Here is a 19,114-nt window from a genome sequence, read left to right as displayed (position 1 = left end):
CATTGGGGCACAATGCTGGAATGAAGAGGTTTAAGTCCTTGTTCCTAATTAGGCACAATACAGATGTGAACAGATATACCGCATAAAAAAAAATGAGTGGAAACTAAGGTCTATTTCAGGACAATGAGCTCGCCGGTTTTGATCAGATATTTTACCCTGGACCCAAGAAACCATTTCCCAATGAAGATTTCATCAACACTGTTATGCTCCAATCAAAAAAAACACCTGTTAATTCCAATGAATCAGCATTTTCCAAAAAAAATATTTCATCCAAATAGTCTCCGCTGTTTGTACAGTTGAGATGGCAGACGATTGTCACACTACATGCCGCTAGGTGGATGAAGTCTTATTATCATGCACTACAGCAGAACAGATAACTGGACATTAGTTCCAATGAACACCCACTGGCTAACTGGTTTAAGACGGGTGTAGACACAGGCTTGAGGATGTTCAGACACAACATGCTGGTTGGGGCTCATCTATACAAAAGCCACCAAGGTGAGCAAAGTAATGAAGCTAATTAGTCAACAAGTTCTTCTTACCCTTGAGTAACAATGCAGAATGATTTGTGCAAGAATCAGTTGTGAACTAAGGACAAAACCGTACCTGTTCTTCCTTAGCAAAGGACATTTTTCCTTCATGGGCCGTTTTAAGGATCACAATCAGCAGCTGAAATTTACTCTAATGCAAGGTGATCAGCCTCCAGCCTGTGGGCCAAATACAGCCTGTGGAGCCACTGTATCTGTCTGCAGGGCTCCCCATGGATCAGGAAATTTGGCAGTGGGGGAGCAGTGGCCATTAACTTACCCCAAGCCGGCCCACATCCCAAACTCCAAGCCCTGCACACCTGATCAGAGCCAGGCCATGCCTCCTGCAACCCATGGAGACAAGTTGGGGCCAGATCGCACCCCCTTTGCCCCCTCAGGGCCAGGTTGGGGCTGGGCCAAGGCCCACCCCCAGGGCTAAGTCACACCCCATTCACACTGCTGGCCAGGTTAAGTCCCATCTCTGTGGGGCCCAACTGCAGCCAACCTCAGGCTGGACTGCCCCCCTGCCCTTCTCCACGTGGCCAGACCATGCCTGCCACACCGGCCCTGAGTGCTGGATCGGAACCACCTGGTGAAAGGGTTGGGGCTTTTGCTTTCCATTCTACAACATAAAATAGCATGACACATTTAAGCTATGAATATTGCTAACACTTCTTAGTAATTCAGGTTTTTATACTGCCCTTGAAATGGAACTTGATTTGTATTTTCTGATGCACAGTTACAGTTTGAATTATATGACCAAACACAAAAGAAAACTCTATGCTGGATACTATATAGATGATTATGGAGTACTGAAACACTGAACAAAATCATGTAAGTCACATTGTCACTCCTCTGTGAAACCTAAAACACAAAACATAGGGCAATCCAACACTAGGATGGTCAAATTGGAGACACTGCAAAATCCAGCTGGCCTAAACATCATTGCCTTTAATATGGAAGGTCAATAAAATATTTTGTATGTCTGAACAGGTCCAGGATCTACCTTTTTCCAGTGCAGGAAATAAAAAGAAAAAGGATGTTACTTTTCTGCTAACTAGCTGTTAATTATGCACATGGTTATGCTGTGTTGTATGAACTGCATCCCATCAGTGGGCACATTGGACAACAGAAATAGCTTTGTCTGGCTTCTAAAAAGTGTGAATCTCTTTCCTTTTATTCCAAAATAGCTGCTGCAAAGAAAAATTTTTGAAAATACCAAACTTAGGGATTTTCTCTGTCATGCTATTTTTTGTATCCTAACTACACCAAGTTGAAGAAAGATATTTACCTGGAAAACATCATTTAAAGCTTCCCTTAAACAACTGAACTTTCTAATCAAGAAAATAAACGTACAATGTTTTTTAGAAGTCACTACTTTTATGTGCATCTGTATAATATGTATCCAACTCCAAATGGCAAAAAGGGACTTGACATGTTGAAAAGTGCTGAGCACATACTTTCTGAAAATCTGACCTCCTTAAAGAGCAGCTTTCAAAAAAACCTGGCTAGCAAGTTTGCCAAGTGACCTGGGAGCACTCTCCAGATATTAGAATGAGAGTGCATTACTTTCTCACATGATTTTCATCTAGCTTAAAAAAATGGAGAAGCATGAGATTTCCCCTTTCAAATTTTTGCTCTATTTCATTTGTATTTTTATTTGCCTTTAAGTTCCCAAAGAAGAATAAATGTTGCTACAAATATCAAGGACATATCAGTGCCAGCAAACCTACTGACTCATATACAAGGTTTTTGAGAATATTTTAAAGAATTCAAACATTTTGAACTGTCCTGAAAGCAGCTGTAACAAAACAGGCAACTCCCAGGTTTAAAAAATAAAGACCAAGCATTATTTAATCCTTGTGTGTGGAGATACACAAACTCATGAACAAATTTGTGGCACAGGCTGTTCTCCAACAACTCAAGAAATAAATAATAAATATAATAATAATATCCTTATTTCAGCACTAAACCATAGACTAAACAAGATCTTAAAGAATCTTTTTTTTTTTTTTTTTTGTATAAACCTCTTGAAGATATGCTGCAGGAAAGAGAACATAGAGCAGGCTACATATTTAAAGCAAAATACATTTGGGATGATTTATGAAGGGAATACTCACGCAGTGCGTACAAGGAGAGGATTATTCCAGCCAGGCAAAACCCCTCGAAAAACCTGAGTGTGCTGAACATTGTCACATTCACTGAAAGTGCCACAGTCAGTCCAAATATCAGAATGAATATGACAGAGAAGAGGAGAACTGGCCGTCGACCAACCCTAAAACCAGGAAGGCAGCAAGAGAAAAGAGTGTTAAAATCCAATATGGAGAGAACACTAGAATATTTCATCTTTCAGAAGATATTATTAGCATATAAAAAGAAACAAATTACATAGTTCATCCCAAATGCTGCTTCCAGTTTTTAATAGCAGCCAGTACTTTTTAAACATGTCTCTCATTTATTTGCTTATTAAATTATATTATGGCTCTGGTAGGTCTTGTAAAGATTTCACTGACAAATGCATTTATGAAAAGCTTAAGGGAAACACCACTCACTAGCTGTATCATTATCTGACCTAAAAATCATTTCAAAATGTGAAAGTGAACCACAATAAAGAGCAAGCCATAAAAAAAAATCTTAGGATGGGAGATTTGACATAGGTAAGTGAAACAAGTGCCTATTTTTCTATGGCAAAAGGTATCATTAGATTAATATAAGCCTCCCAGGAAGACAAGATGTTTAAGGTTCATATAGATATGTTGCTCTCCATATTCTGCAGCCACTACATTTACCAGAGACATGTTCTTTTCCCACAGACTCGTGCTCCAGAATTGCACATAATTTCTCAACCCTTAAAAAAAAACCTTAAAAAAAAATGTGAGACAAATGTAAACCAGTATCACAGTCCCGGGTCTTCAGTGCGCCTGAATACAAGTCCTCCATAAGGAATGATTTGCTCCATTCATCTCCTTCAACACCCCAAATTTCTTTGCTGGGGGGGATTTTTACAACCTGCTGCAGAAGTCTGCATTATTGTGGCCAGATACTCGCCTGCCCATTTGTTTCATCTCCCTGCTCTATCCAGAAATGCCAACAGCTGCCAGTGCTCTCCAACCTTCTCCACAGGAAAGAAATGATTGGTTTCCAGTGCACAATCTCTGTACCCTCCCATGAAGCTAGATACTGAGCTAGAACTGGAACCCATCTCATAACTGGATGGAGGAGATTTGCAAGTCAGGAGCCTTCTGAACTACTAGTAAAGCAAACACACAAACAAAATGGCAAGCCAGATTTGAAGATCCGAAGTTAACTCCAATCAGCCCTTTCCCTTGAAGAAGATTATGAGGCCAAACTATCTGGTCAGTGCTGCGACTGCCAAGGCATAGAGCCATGCTGCTTGAGAAGCATAGTGAAAACCACAAAAAAAAATAGTCCCTGATAAGTTGGACATGCTACATTTTAAAAACGACTTTCAATTATGAGCCCACAACTGTGTGTGCACGTAGGAATCAGGATGAAGAATAATTCAGAGAAGATAAGCTAATATTGCACCAGAATTTAGGGGTTTGTGCCAAGCATGACATGGCACGTATGGAAAGAACCATGCACTGCTAAGAAAGCAGAAGCTAGGCATTATCTTCAAGATCGAAGTCCTACCATTTAATCTGGTCTCAGATGTACTTAACACTTCTATTAGGTCTCTTACTCAGATGCTGCTGGTTACCAGGCAACGATGAAATGTACTGTATACATGTACCAGTGATCAGAAGGATGCTTTGTTTTATTTAAGATGGAATAAGAGTAATAAAGTCCATGGCTGGGTGTTGAGAAGAGGGAAGGGAAAGTAGATGCTTTTCTGAATATAAATTTTAAGATTTAGGGAAATTGAAAGACCTCAGTGGAAAATTTATCATACTTTACATGGAATTCACACTATTTTCTGAAAGTCACATGCAAGTAAATTAGTTTATGGCCTTTTCTAAGAGAGTGAGTGCACTAAATAGGTTTTAACTGTAGCATCAGACTCTTTGACCCCTCCTGCAAAGAGCTGCAACTCAACTGCAGTAATACTGCAGATATTTTTAAACTAGAAAGTACCATCAGGCATGTTCAGGGCAGCCAGGTCAAAGCAGGCAGTTCTTAATCACTATTACAAATCCAATGAAACATTATGGATGACCTCTTGGTTAGCATGCTGTTTTTGCGCTTGGGAAGAGAACCAAATACTATTTCCATAGCAGCGTGCAGCTGCACTGGGAACAAATATTTTCAAACACAAAGAGAGGAAATAATATTATGTACATCTTACATGCTACGCTTCCAGGGATTAGATAGACTGCAGCTCAAAATAAACCCCTCGTCCCAAACAGTGACGATCTTTGTGTCATTTGAGATCTTGGAAAGAATTTTGCATCCTCTCCCCATGACAAACCTGCAAATTCATAATCTTAAACCTGTAATTCATAATAACTGACAATTGCAAAAGTCCCTTATATTTTTATGTATAAGTAGTGCTAAGAATTCTCATCAGAAGCCTGAGAGATCTTCTGTCCAACTCTACAAAGCTAGGAAGACTCTTGATTTTGCCCATTTCTACTCTGTTCTGTTGTCTAATTATAGCTTCAAAATCAAAAATTACAGAAACGCCAAATATGTCTTTTTTTCCATCAGGGTTACCTGTTCTCAAGAGTAAGCCGTCATTTTCTACTTAGCTGGAGTAATGGGCAAGTACAGCTTGGTTTGTAGTCCAAATCCTTCCTCCCTTCATGTCCTTGTGTGACAAGGTACTTAGCAGAATTTGTGGATTCACTGGAATCTGTCAGGCCATGCAATGAGCTCTTTTACTATGGCCTCAAACTTGCAACCTCTAGGCCCTATGACCTATGGCTTTCCAAGCAGATATAGGTGCTAATGAAGATCATCCAACAGAAAGGAAGAAGGAAACCAACATTTCTAGCTTGAATATATACAAAGATATGGATAGCTTGAAACCATCAATTTGATACAAAATACCATATAGGGACCCTGAAGAAGGTAAGCAAAATGTTGACCTTTACCTCCTTTCATAATACTCAGATGAAAGCAAAAAGAAAGTCATAAAAGGAAAATAATACATAATGTGTATATACAGCATATTTAACTATGCCCAGTAAAATCCAAGTACAATAAATGCTTTATCCTTTACAGACAATAAAGAGATCCAAGCACCTCCTATCTGGTGAAAGCCAAATATGAACAGGTATGCCCACTGTAACCTGGAATGATCTGTGCCTCCTTTCAGAAGCAGACTTGCCAACATCTTTGAAAAACTACAATAGTGTACTCAATGCCAAACCTCAAAGACACTGACTCTCATCGTAGTGATCTAATTTATCAAGAAAATGTTTTGATATTATGAAGTAAAATACCACAGAACAGCTTTCATCTCTTGATAAATAAATTTTCTGGCTTATAGTTGCTGGACTCAAAATACTTTCTTTTGCAGAGAAGCTACTGTTGGAAATGGAAACACATGGTACTTCCAAAGCAAGAACATCCTTGGACACATCTACATGTGCTATTAACGCAAAGCAATAAACTCTGGTACAGTTCTCACCTGAGTTTACTACTCCTGGGCACCGTGTTTACTCACATGCCCAGGACTGCAGCATGTTGATCCCTGTCAGAGCAGCTCTGGCTGGCAGGGGACCAAGGGTGTCAGCCTGCTGCTCTGACCCCTCTCACTGCTGCATAGGGGCTGGCAGGGGCATATGGGTGTTTCAGGGTAAGGGCTAGCCATCAGGCAGCCCCTGCCCTGAAGCACTCTCATGCCCCAGCCAGCCCCATCAGCATCTACAATGTGTTGCGGTGCAGTAAATAATGCTGCCATAGTGTTTACAAGTACTAACCTACAATGGAGTTAATTTGTTTACTGCAGCCTAATAGCATCTGCATAATTAGCCCTGAGACTTTACTGAGGAGCTAATTAGTCAGCTCCACAGTAAACATCTTGTGTAGATGCACTTCGAGTTGTAAAGCTGTGCACTTCAAAATACAACACTTAAAGACTTCTGAATCGCAGGGATGTGCACACACTCAGTTCAAGTTGGTCTGCACAGATAAACAAGGACAAAGGACGCAAGCAACCATGGACCCTCTTGCAACTGGCAAGCCATATGCCCAAATGCCCAAGGAGATACACGCATCCAACACTAAGTCATTCACTGTTGTGAAAAGGGAAATGGTGTTATGGGCAAAGTGTGGGAGACATACAGTGTATATGTTTACATGTGAATACTGACACTTGTAGAAAACTAAAAGCAGCACCAAATCAAGCAAACATGTTCATGTTGCTCTGGTAAAGAGGCAGAATTTAGTTCTGATAGTGTACTGTGCCCAATGAAGAGTGTGGCTATGGAAGGATGTCATCAGCAGCAGGTTCACCACTGCATACCATAACCTAATGCTGCTCTTTACACCATACTCATTGTAGGTTCACATAGTTTATTCAAATTTAGGGCCACATAGGTCACCACATGTTCATGGCTCTTTCTTCCACACACCTTCCTCAAGAACAAGCCCACACAAACAGAACCAAAGCCTCCCTTAATATACCCTTCTCACTTAGCTTATTGGCTGAATGGATTTGGGCACATTGCCATGCATCCAGCAGTTGGGGGGGGACCAAGATATGGCCCACAGGTCCAATCTGACATGTAGAGCTGTGTCATCTGACCCACAGGGCTCCAAACAGGTCCAAAAATTTGGTGGTAATTCCTGGATCCCCAGCAATTAATGCTACTCCTACCACCAAATTTCCAGCCCCACAGGCTAGATGTTGCAGCCCCATATGCTGGATCAGGACCATGGATCAATTTTGTGTACTGAATTGGGCCCAGGGACTGGTCCTGTCCGATTTTTTCTGTTAGCTTTTAAATCACTATTTATAAGGCCCTATTGGTGTGGCTGATCTAATATACCAGTGATTCTCAACCAGGGTACCGCAGCCTCCTGAAATTCAGCAAAGCACTTCTCAGGGTGCCGCACAGTATCAGTAATGCGAGGTATGCAAACACCTAAATGTGATTCATAACATAAACCCAGAGATTGCAAATAAGAATACATGATATCAAAATTATTCTGAAATATAGACAGAATCTTCCCATGTAAAGTATCAACAGTGACCACAGCACTGATACTCAATGACTGGGACAGCTCATGCCAGAGAGCTATTGTTTCAGGCTTTCTGCAACCTCTAGGTGTTATCCCTGAGGTCACATTTTGAAGTTTTTCCTTTGTAGCTGTGACAGACAGCTAAAATAATGTTGCAAAAACAAAAAAACAAAAACCCACATAACTGGAGACTCTGGAAAGTAGTTGAGACATCTGCCAATGCTCCCATCTCCCATTAATCCAAAGGAATGAACCCCCTTTGAAAATCAAGCACTTCAGTATTAAGATGACAGAGATCGCTACCAGAGGAACGATTAATAACTAATTTTAAAAAACAGAAGTGCAACTGAAAGGCTTAAAAGAGGTTGGGGTTTTTTTTTTTTGTTGCTTATTTTTAAATCAGATGCATCATTGGGCTGAATAGGAGCTGACACTATCACCAACATAAAGGAATAAGCAATCGTTTCTGACATTTATACACATTTGAGTAGACACTAGAGATTGTTACCATCTCAAACATGCTTAGTTTTTAATGAAAATATTTAATTCTGCTTTAGCATTCTATCAGTAATAAAGTATATCAACAATGAAAATTTGAATTTAAATATTTTGTTCTCAGTTTGCAATTTAAAAAGTTTCAAAGGGTCAAATCATACTATTCTCTTCAGAGGTCTGTATCTTTCATAAGAATTTTCTTCATTAATAGTAAGCTAAGGAAAAAAAATCTAGATACATACAGCATATTTATTTATTTAAAGTTAGATAGCATCAACAGATTTTCACTTACCAGTCAGCTATACATCCTGTTATTAAGTAGCCAAAGATTAATCCTACCAGTAGGGAGAATTTAGCAATGTGGACTTTCCAGGAAGAGTCACAAACAAGGTCCCACTGCAAGAAGAAGAAAGAGGTACATTGAAACATATGTGGTTCTTTGCAGATGCACTTGAACATACTGGCATGGTTGTAGATACTCTGAGCACTTGAATAGCGAACAAGTAATATTCTTTAGGGACAAAACTAGCTTATATTTAAAAATTCCTATTTGCGTCAGCAAGCATTTGATCAGGTCCTTAGTTCTAAATTCCAGTCACCAGCCTTTGTACCCAAGACTCTGAATTTAAACAAATATAATACACATATGGCTATCTACGCAGATATTTAAGGTCAGTCAGGAGCACCTAAAAGATGCATCACTTAAATCACACCACAATGCGTCTAAAAATGTAAAAGCAGAATTCCATAAAACCCACCCCCCAGCTACCTAGACTATTTTAAAAGCTCAGATTCCCCATCTCAGTTGACAAGTGCCTGGGGAGGGGGGGAGAGAGATTTTTTGTATACGCTTTAAAAATCTTTATTACACAAATATTAAAAACAAGTTGTGATAATACAAACGTATGTGGCCCTCCCATGGGCCAAGCATGTCCTTGTCTTTGTCAGGGACAAAGACACCATGTTCCTAGAGACTGAAACTCCCTCTCCCATGCCCCTCATGGGGTTACACTGATAGGACCAACTGCCTGTTTTCCACCTTGCAGAGTGCCCCTTTCTATGGCTTGTCAGGGTTGCTTTCTTGGCCTGACCCAGCAGAAAAATCGGCCAGGCAGGTTACATTCCCCTTGGCCACTCGGTATGGGACAGAGAAGATGAGGGTGCACAAGAGCAACTGCATGAGAGTGAGAGAGCATGCGAACGCAAAAGGGACAGAGTTTTGCAGCTGGTCTTTAGAATCGTCAGGTCCAGCCAAGCCAACCAAGTGACAACACAGTACTGTATCCTCCACCACTACAGGTACTCCTCACTTAACGTTGTCTCAGTTAATGTTGTTCTGTTATTACATCACTGATCTATTAAAGAACATACTCATTTAAAGTCACGCAATGTTCAGTTATAATGATGTTGTTTGGCCACCGCCTGCTACTAGGTAACTATTTTGATGTAATCGGATTCACTTAACATCATTTTGCTTAAAGTTGCATTTTTCAAGAACGTAACTACGATGTTAAATGAGGAGTTGCTGTACTCCACTTTCTCTAGATTAGGTTGGACCAACTGATGGTATAAGAGGACTGCACACAAAGTCAAAGTCAAGTTCTTTTGATAAGCTGGAGGGACGGACAGTAGAACCACTTGCATCAACATGATTTTGGTGCTTCCACAGTGGTATTTCCTACTGCAATCATAACTAGAGAGGGAACTGTCCTTTAGAGCAAAATCACTTCAGTTGCTGAAACTGTAGTATTCCAAATGTGGAAGTACAGTTTTTCAGGAATATCCTCACTAAAATATTACTTAATGTCCTGTAAAAAAAAGAAGATTACACCAGGGAAACCTTTTAATTTATTTCCACACATTTTTCTAAAAGGTAGGGAAATCATGCGGTTAGAGCAGTAAATGGGACCGGGTTCAAATCTTGACACTTGGCCAGACTTCCAGTGACTTTACAAAAGTAATTTAATTCCTCCCTGCCTTCATTTGTTACCTTACGATGCCTGCAAGTAACAAGAGCATTTAAATGCAGCAAAGAGCATTAGCCATTTGCCAAATCCAATTGATTTCTTAAGCCAATTGATTCAATTCAATCCAATCCAATCGATTTCTTGGCTAATTCATGGGGGGAGCAGCAGGGGCTCAGCTGTTTGCACCTCATTACCTTGTTATGCAAGGTGTACACAGCTGTTGGCATCTCATGTGTTGTTCAAAAGAGCCTCTCCTCTAATAGCAGCCTTGAAATTGACAGGACCTAGTTAGTTTCATGGCTTCGAACACCACAGCTTTAAGATTTTGAGATGAGATAGAAAAATCAACTACCCACCACACACCTTAGCTACTTTTCCAGTTGCTTAAGGAGCCTGTCACTGTCTGAAGAACTGCCACACCATGAAACAGCCCCCAACACCCCAGCCTGTCTGCCTTGCATCCACTGCCAGGGGTGGGACCCGTGTGGGCAGGGTGCACAGCCAGGCAGCTCGGATGGGACCATGGCCAGGGAGCAGCCTCAGAGCCAGAAGACCTAGGATTTTGCAGTGGTGACAGTGTGGGACCGGGGCACAACCTGCTCCTTGCAGGCTCCTGAAACAAGCACAGATTCCATGGGCAGGGGCATGCAGGTTGCGGATTGCAGCTCTGCCTTGACTCCAGCCCTGCGCTATCATCACCGCAAGATCCCAGGTCTCCCTGGCCAGCCATGAGGCCTGCCCATGCCACTTCCCGCCAGTCTCCATGGAGACACCAGGAACACGGGACCATGACACCACACAGCTAGGGCAGAGCCCCAGTTCTGCCACCCCACGCTGTTATGACCCCACTGAGTCTCCATGGAGATGGCTGGCAGCCACGTGGGCAGGGGCTGTAGGGAAATGGAGTCCAGCCACTGGCTAGGTGCACCATTTTTGCCCAACCAATTTGTACCACATCACCGCAAACACCTGAGCTCAGGGTTCTGTATTCACATCTATTTTCCTCTCTTCTGCTGAACTGTAACTTGTATGATAACTATGTGCTGTGTCTCTCAATGTATCAAAGGGATCAGGATCAAGGAGCTAATAGTACAAGTAAATATTTTTCATCCAACAATTGTAAACAAGGGAGCAAGACACAGTAAGATTTGCTTTCTGAAAAGGTTCTCCTTATCAAAAGGGTACATTTTAAATGGTGTTTTTGTAGGGAGTGGTAGGAACTATAACCAATGTAATTTTGCACATATACTTGAGATTTCAGAATTTTATGGCTAAGATCTTCAAAGCAAACCAGTTTTTTAAAACAGTAGTGTTACATATGATCTCTAGAAATGCTTCCAAAGTAAAAAGTGCATCAGTTACATTGATAAAACTTAAGTTGTATCAATCATGTCTAGTAGAAAGCATTCTTTTTGAAAGCAGATCATAACCTGAGCTTAAAGTTGCATCAGAATAATAATAATAATAAGGCTGCAACACCTTATTTTTGCAAAAGGCCAACTATGCAAGTCTTTCATTTATATTTTGTTACTTTCACAGATATTAGTAAGGCTACTAGGGGAGCACCAATAAAGATTTTCTTGGCCAATACTGTTAGTCAGTTATGAACCAGCCATATTGGCCAATACTGATCCAATAGCTGATTTACAGGAACGCAGCCTGGCAGCTTGGAGAGCAGCATCCTGATGGTAAGTCTGGGGAGAACGGGTCAGGGGAGGTGGATAGAGGACCCACGGTGAGGAAGGGAGTAGGGCAGGGGCAGGTAGTGCCCAGCCAGGAGAGGAATGCGACCCTGGGGCTGGGAACAGAACACAGCCATGGGCAGCTTGTCCATGGGGCGTTGGGGGAGGGGCGGGGGTTCTCCCCACCACTGTGCACACCACTGGAGGAAGCATTGGGGGTATGTACCCTCCTGAATTTGTGGGTGCAGCAAGGGCAGGCTGTCCACTGGGTTTAGCATAGTGACTGGTGTCAGCTCCACCGACCTCTTCCTGGCAGGGAGGCAGGAGTGGGGCAGGCTGAGCTGCATGGGGCAGGTAGCAGTGCTGTTGGAAGGAGTGGCTATGGGGGGGGGCTGTGGGGAACTCTGGGGTGGCTATAGCCCCCCAGGCCCTCCCCAGGACTACCCCTGCTTGTAGCACTCCACACTGCTGCCTTTCCTTTGTGCAGCCAGTACAGGGCTCCCGAGGGAAAGACAGCAGAACAGAGCACCCCAAAAGTGGCCTGCATTCCTGACCATGTGCATGCTACATGGCTGTGCACATGTATGCAACATTTATTGGTGACATTAATCTGTTACACCAGCTGAAAAAAGCTGATTGAGGATAATGTCAATTTTCCTTCTGCAGTTTATATGGCCTGCAGAGCACAGGCCCCACGATCGTGAATAATCACAAAAAGACCCAGGAGATGGCGAGGCTGAGGGACATCATGTTGCTCATGGACCTGCTCCCAGGCAATGTTTGCCAGGCCGTGTGAGATCGCATTGACCTCAAGGACCTGCGCAAAGATCACAGAGACCTGAACAGATTGATAGCCTACCGAGCCCTGCCAGTGAGGGCCCGGAGGCATAGAGGGACAGTCAGGGAGACCCAGCTGTCCATGGCCCAACTGCCACGGAGCCACCAAGATGATCAACCACCTCATCTGGCTCTGCTTCTGCACCAAGGAGGTATGGAACAGGGTGAAGCAGCTCTGCAAAGCAGTGACTGGTGTCAGCCGGCTAACTAGGGAAGTGGTGCTGTACAGGCACCTCCCCAAACACCGGGGGGCCCATCGGCTCATTTAGATCAGCTTGCATTCTGCATCAAGAGCGTCTTTTGGAAAGCTAGGAACCTCTTGATATACAGGCACATGGATGTAGAGGTGGAAGACTGCGTGAAAATGGCTCTGAGCAAACTCCAGACCTACTACCAGAAGTCAGTAGTGGGATGGAGAGGACACTACCAAAGCCACCTGGCACAGAGAAATTTGGCATAAGATCTAGCAACCCCCACCCATCCCACCCACCCAGGAAGTGGGCTGTGACAGCAAGGAAGGGAAAGAGACAAAACAGAACTGAGGACAGTGACAGCAGTAGCAAGTCCTCCAGCAGGAGCTGGAGCGACAGCAACATGGACAACAGGTGAACTGAGTCTATGACCCTGCAAGTGGGTTGCCTGGTCTGAGAGACAAGCGTTTCTGTGTGTGGTGCGTGGGTATGAATATTATAATGGTTTCAAGTGGTCAGGTATTGTAACGGGTGCAGGTATTGTAACGGCTTATGATTTTTCTCAGGAGATATAATACTAGGAGTGTAGATATATATGGTGAGGCCGCGGCTGGGAGTACTGCATCCAGTTCTGGGCTCTGCAATTCAAGAAGGATGTCAAAAGCTTGAGAGAGTCCAGAGGAGAGCCACACACATGATCAGAGGGCAGGAGAATAGGCCTTATGAACAAGGGAGGAGCCAAGGGACTCCTCAGCCTGGAAAAGCGCAGGCTCAGGGGGGACCTGGTAGCTGCTTATAAGTACATAAGGGATGTACATCAGGATCTGGGAGAATGTCTGCTCACCACAAGGAAAAACAAGGACCAATGGTCATAAACTCCTACAAGACTGTTTTAGGCTGGGCAGAAGGAAAAATTTCTTTATGTCTGAGCCCCCAAGACCTGGAATAGATTCCCTCCAGAAGTGGTGCAGGCACCTACTCTGGACTCATTCAAGAAACACTTGGATGCTTATCTCACTAGAATCCTTTGACCCTGGCTGACTTCCTGCCCTGGGGCAGGGGGCAAGACTTGATGATCTTCGAGGTCCTGTCCAGCCCTAGCGTCTATGAAATCTATTCAATAGAACCTTATTTATATACATAGATTTTTTTTTTTAATGAAAAAAAGTCAATTTACCTTTTTAACAGTGCCAATCTGATATTCCACTAGTATATCAGTATGCCTTTAAATGCTACTGAAATGTGGAAGAGAGCAGATATTCTGATGTATTTTCATCTTCATTGCATGTTACTGTCAATCAAATGATATCTGACTTTGACAGAAACAGTGATCTAGGATTTAAGGGCTTAGCTTTTAAAGATGCACAAGCTGGATGTTCAGGACCTGTGAGGATCTTCTCCAATGCTTCCAAAGCTGATGCTTAAATCTTGAAGGTGGAATTTTATGTTGCCCAAAGAAATGGAGGCTTCAACCTCCTGAGTGTACATACAGTCTGTGACAAGCTCTGAGGAGCCCACAACTCTTAATGAATTAGTTACCCTAAGCCACAGCATTAACAACTTAAAATAGTCTGTATTTTTAGCTGTTTCACTTCTGACCCTTTTAGCACAAACTTTCCGCTCTTGATCTTAAAACATCTCCCATTATGCTAAACGCTTCCCCCTCTAACAACTTCCATTTACTAGGAATAGGTTGCATCAAATTATACAGAGATTACTTAACACAGAAATAAATCATTAGATAGGCCTATATAATACCATAATTATTTAGGTAGAGCTATTTGATTGTTTTACTGGGGAATCCTGTCTAGAAAGGGGGGTGTGAAGATGTCTAATGGCATGCTCAATGTGCTACAATAAACAGCTGCTAATATAAGGCAACTATTTTTCAACTAACAAGTTAATTTTTTGATTCTTTTTCTTTTCCCAGTACACAGTATAGTAAAAATAAAACTGGCTTTATGAGATTCAAAATTTAAATTTAAGAGGCTCAGAATTCTCCAGACTTCTTCTAGACTGGAGATTTTCCATCTATAGGCAAAAATCGTGAAAAAAATAGTTTAGCCAAAATCAGAAAACAAACACAGGGAGTTTTTTCGTGGCTAAAACCTACTGATAAAAGTTAGAAACATCTGAAAATAGAAAGTTGTAAAATTGTAAGTTAACATTAACAAATGTTTTTGCTACTGCTCCCCTGACAGGGGGAGCTGGACTATATCACCTCCTGAGGTCCCTTCCAACCCTAATTTTCTATGATAGTACGACACACATACATGTGTTATGCACAAAAATACATGGGTATTAAGCAGCTTACATATTGAAGCATGTGTGCCTGTATATAAACGGATACAAAGTTGACTCACAATCTGAGAACTTACTCCCTCAAACACTACATACTACCAATGACATTGCTGACAGCACATGGAACACATTTCCTAACATGCTACAAGTGCTTTTATGATGCAAAACATTTTGGTTTTTTGTTTTGTGGGGTGGTTTTTTTGCATAACCTAGGTCCCCATTGTTTAATTGAAGTCAATGAACCACCACTCCATGCTGTGGGCTAAAAACAAGAGGACAACTCTTTCAAAGGTCTTCCGGCAAAAAGTTGTACACAACAAAAATTTAAACACCTGAAAAGTAACTATTTCATAACTTCTTTACCATGCACCCAACCCATGTATGTCTTACTCACTATGTATGCAGTCATAACTCACTCAAGTCAACAAGAGCTTTGTTTGAATAGAGCAAATTCTAAATTCATTGTTTGTTAATAATTAAAGGTGGCTTGTTTAAATAAGGCTTCCTCCCTTCTAGTCAATCTTCTCCTCCTACCCCAGAAGCCATAATGCTGCCTACATGATATAATCTTTTTATAGTCTCAGACTGTAATTTGTTTAAATGTATCCAGCATTAGCCAAAGCCTTTTCTTGATAGTTTAGGCCTTGTACTCCCAGAATACTCTAGCAGCTCTACTCTAGAATTGACTACTAGTTCAGGTATTGAGACCCCTTCATTGATGGGTCAAGATTTCAAGTAGCAGTGGCAGAACTACTCAAAAAGAAAGGAAGATAAACAATGGATATTAATGAAGTTTATCTAAAATAAGATATAAACAGCGTGTCCATAACCTCAGAGTCTGCCTGACATTTGGGATCCTGGATGTAATAAAAAATGTGCAGAATCTAAGAAGCTTTCAGATGGGGTGTGTGCATGTGTATAGGTATATAGATACCTATATACACACACAGAAATGTATGTATGCATGTATGTATGTGTATCTGTAGATATGGATACACACACACAAATACATGTATACATATATATATATACACAAACACATATAAAACATATATGCACACAGGCAGACAAGGTTATTTGAATAAATGTGTTTTTTTTTTATTAGCTCAGCTGAATAGTTGTAAAAATTGTTCTTTACAAGCTTTCAGGCATAAGCACCCTTCTTCAGGCATAGGGAGAGTCTGCTGGTGTTTGTCTACTCTCTAGGGTCGAATAAAGGCTTAAGCCAATATGGAAAACACCAGTCTGTGAAAATGAAAATGTGTGGCAAGGAAGATCAGCAGGGACAGGAGTTAGTAGATATGAGACAGGTAGGTAGAAGGGAGAGAATACATACATAATTAGCACGTATGTACAAAGGCACAGCCAGGCAGCTCTGCGCCTTGAACAGCTGCACAACACCCAAGGCAGCTCCCTCTCCTTCAGTGCCAATAAGAGCAACATGATCAGCTGCTGCTGCAGTTGCAGCTATTTTTGCACCTTTCCCCAAAGGTAGTGCCCAGGGTGCCTCCCTCATTCGTCATCCCCTCCAGCCCACCCCCCCAGTTATGCTATTGCATACATACTTACAAATATGGTTTGCTTGTGAGCTTGCTCTACTTCAACATGCTGTGGTAGCCAACAGCAGACCAGTTTTTAGCACTGGTAATGTATATTTAAGTCTTGCTGACTGATTATGGTTCTTATAATTGTAAGCTATAGAAATAAAAAAAGAGAAAACCTGAACATTTTGTAATCTAGTTTGTAACTGATCAGGGAGACAGGGAGGCCAATGCATAAAAATGACACCAGGGAATGTGCCTGCGTTCTGTTCAGGCTGAGGCAGAAGGCAGAGAGAGGAAGAGGATAAAGTAGTACTGTACAAGCTTTATATATGGCAAGCCTGGCTCCTCGGAACAGTTACTCAAAAAAAACAAAATAAGAACACTAAAAAAAAGGATCGAAGTGTGAAAAGAAACCAAATGAGGGAATTAAATTACCACCCTGAAAATGTAGGAGTAACTGACATTTCGGTTGGACAAAACGAAGGAGAGTTCAAATAGCTGTGTAACTGCATGTACTCAAGAAGCAGCAGGAAAGTTCGATCAGCAGAGACAGGCAGAAGATTTGAAAAGTGTGTATTGAGGAGCTCAAGAACAAAAGAAAGATACAAAAGAAAGGCACTTCCTTGATCAGTCTAGATGCTGAAAGTGGAAAAAATATGTATTTTAGGGGACAGATAGCTACCTTAATTTCCAGTCTATAGCCCAGCACATCTCCCCTTCCATATACTAGTGGTAATAACAAAGGAGATGATTACGAATATAACAACCTTGGGGCTTGGAAAAAAAAACCCAAAATGCAAAAGAATTAGCCTCTATAACAGCACAGCCTTCTCATGCTCCCACTCATTTCTTACTTTCAGATCCAGTTAAGGACAGACAAATAGCTAATGTCCGACCTGCCCACTGGTCAGTGGTACTGATGAACAAAGCAGTAACTATTCAGCTTCATCATTCCTCATTCCATCCACCTAGATTCCTGTGAGAAGGCCTCACAAGTGTCCTTTGATGGCATCTCCTCCATCACTACCAGAAGCTTTTTCACCCATCGCCTTTGTCAGTCAATACTTCCAACTGCTTGTGAATCACAGGTTCTGCTCTAGGATCCAGAATAAACCGTAGCAACAGAATAGGTGTATGAAGGTGATGAGCAGAGATCCAGGCTTTCAGCTTTCCACGTAACAAAGTGCAGATTTTCCCCTTTAACTGGGAAAAAGGCAGATTTTTCATTTTAACAGAGAAACATGAGGATTTTGCACTTTTCCAAAGAGCATTCTGCAGGCTGGCAGTGTTCCAGCCTGCGAGGGGCTGCGGGGAGCAGGAGAAGGGTGGTTAGGCAGGGGACACCATGTGCATGTGCTCACATAGACATGCACATGGCTGCCAGACAGCCTGGAGAGCAGTTCCCGCAGGGAGCTGTGGGGAATGAAGCACCTGTAGAGATAGAGGGAGGGAGGGAGTTGGGCAGGGCTGGGGCTGCTGCCACTGTCCAGCCTGGGCAGCACGTGGGTCTTGGGTCTCGGGGGCTAGAATGCATGGCTGCAGGGCCCAGGTGAGGAGCAGAACACAATCATGGGCAGCTTGTCCGGGGGGGGCGGCAAGTCTGGCTTTACACTGCTACCCACACTCCTGCGCACGTGTCCCCCAGATCTGTGTCCAGGAATGGGGTGGGCTGCCCACTGCAGCCCCAGGTTCACCACCCTGATACCCTCCCCACATGGCCTCTCCAGTCCAGTGGGTGGGACTCAGGGCAGGGCAGAGAAGGGAGGGGAAGCTCACCACTGCAAGCTCCATGCTACCCTGGTGAAGCACCTCCTGCCTGCCTGGTAGTGACAGGGGTGGTGGCACAGTTTTGCCCCTTGCTGCTGCTGGGTAGGCAGGGGGTACCTCACCATGTCAGCGTGCAGCTCCCAGCAAAACCAAGGAGCTACCCCATGTGGCACTGCTCTGCCCTGCCCTGCCATGCCAGGTCCCGTCCACTGGGCCACAGAGGCCCCGGGGTGGGCGGAGGATGCGGGGCAGGGCAGCACGGCAGGAAGCCCAAGCCCACAGCAGGGAGGCCTCATCTGCCCCCACAACAGGCTCTAGTCTGGCCATACCACCCATGAGAGAGGGGAGCCAGGCTCCACTCTGCCTCCTGCAGGCAGCAGCCAGGGCTCAGACACTGCTGCAGGCAGGCAAGGGGCTGTGGATCCAGGTCTCTGGCCCTGTAGCCCTGGTAGCTGGGGGCTCCCTCTGGCAGGGCTGGGAGGCTGTGGCTTGGGACTGAGTGACCTCAACCTGCATTCTGGTGAGTAAAGGGGACAGGGAGAGCTCTGATTTTCCATGATAAAACACCAAAAATCAAATACCAAAAATCTATAGGTGCTTAAAATGTATTTTATTATATTCATTGAGGCACTGGTAGATTTCCAAATTGCTTTA

General features: G+C 43.0%; 1 protein-coding gene across 2 annotated transcripts in view; it reads right to left on the bottom strand.

Moving 5' to 3' along the window:
• The window catches only part of SLC22A23 (solute carrier family 22 member 23), a 192,917-nt gene that overhangs the window by 151,534 nt on the left and 22,269 nt on the right, over positions 1 to 19,114 (bottom strand). For both annotated transcript variants that reach the window (XM_090039359.1, XM_090039360.1), the window contains exons 2-3: positions 8,464 to 8,567; positions 2,648 to 2,802 (exon numbers count right to left, since the gene is read on the bottom strand). In XM_090039359.1, the coding sequence (XP_089895485.1) occupies positions 2,648 to 2,802; positions 8,464 to 8,567 (259 nt within the window). The remainder of the gene's footprint in view (positions 1 to 2,647; positions 2,803 to 8,463; positions 8,568 to 19,114) is intronic.

Source organism: Crocodylus siamensis, chromosome 3, assembly GCF_052110815.1.
Source record: "Crocodylus siamensis isolate JL-2025a chromosome 3, ASM5211081v1, whole genome shotgun sequence".
NCBI lineage: Eukaryota > Metazoa > Chordata > Crocodylia > Crocodylidae > Crocodylus > Crocodylus siamensis.
Note: the sequence above shows the minus strand (reverse complement) of the source record. Positions and strands in the feature narration are given on the sequence as shown.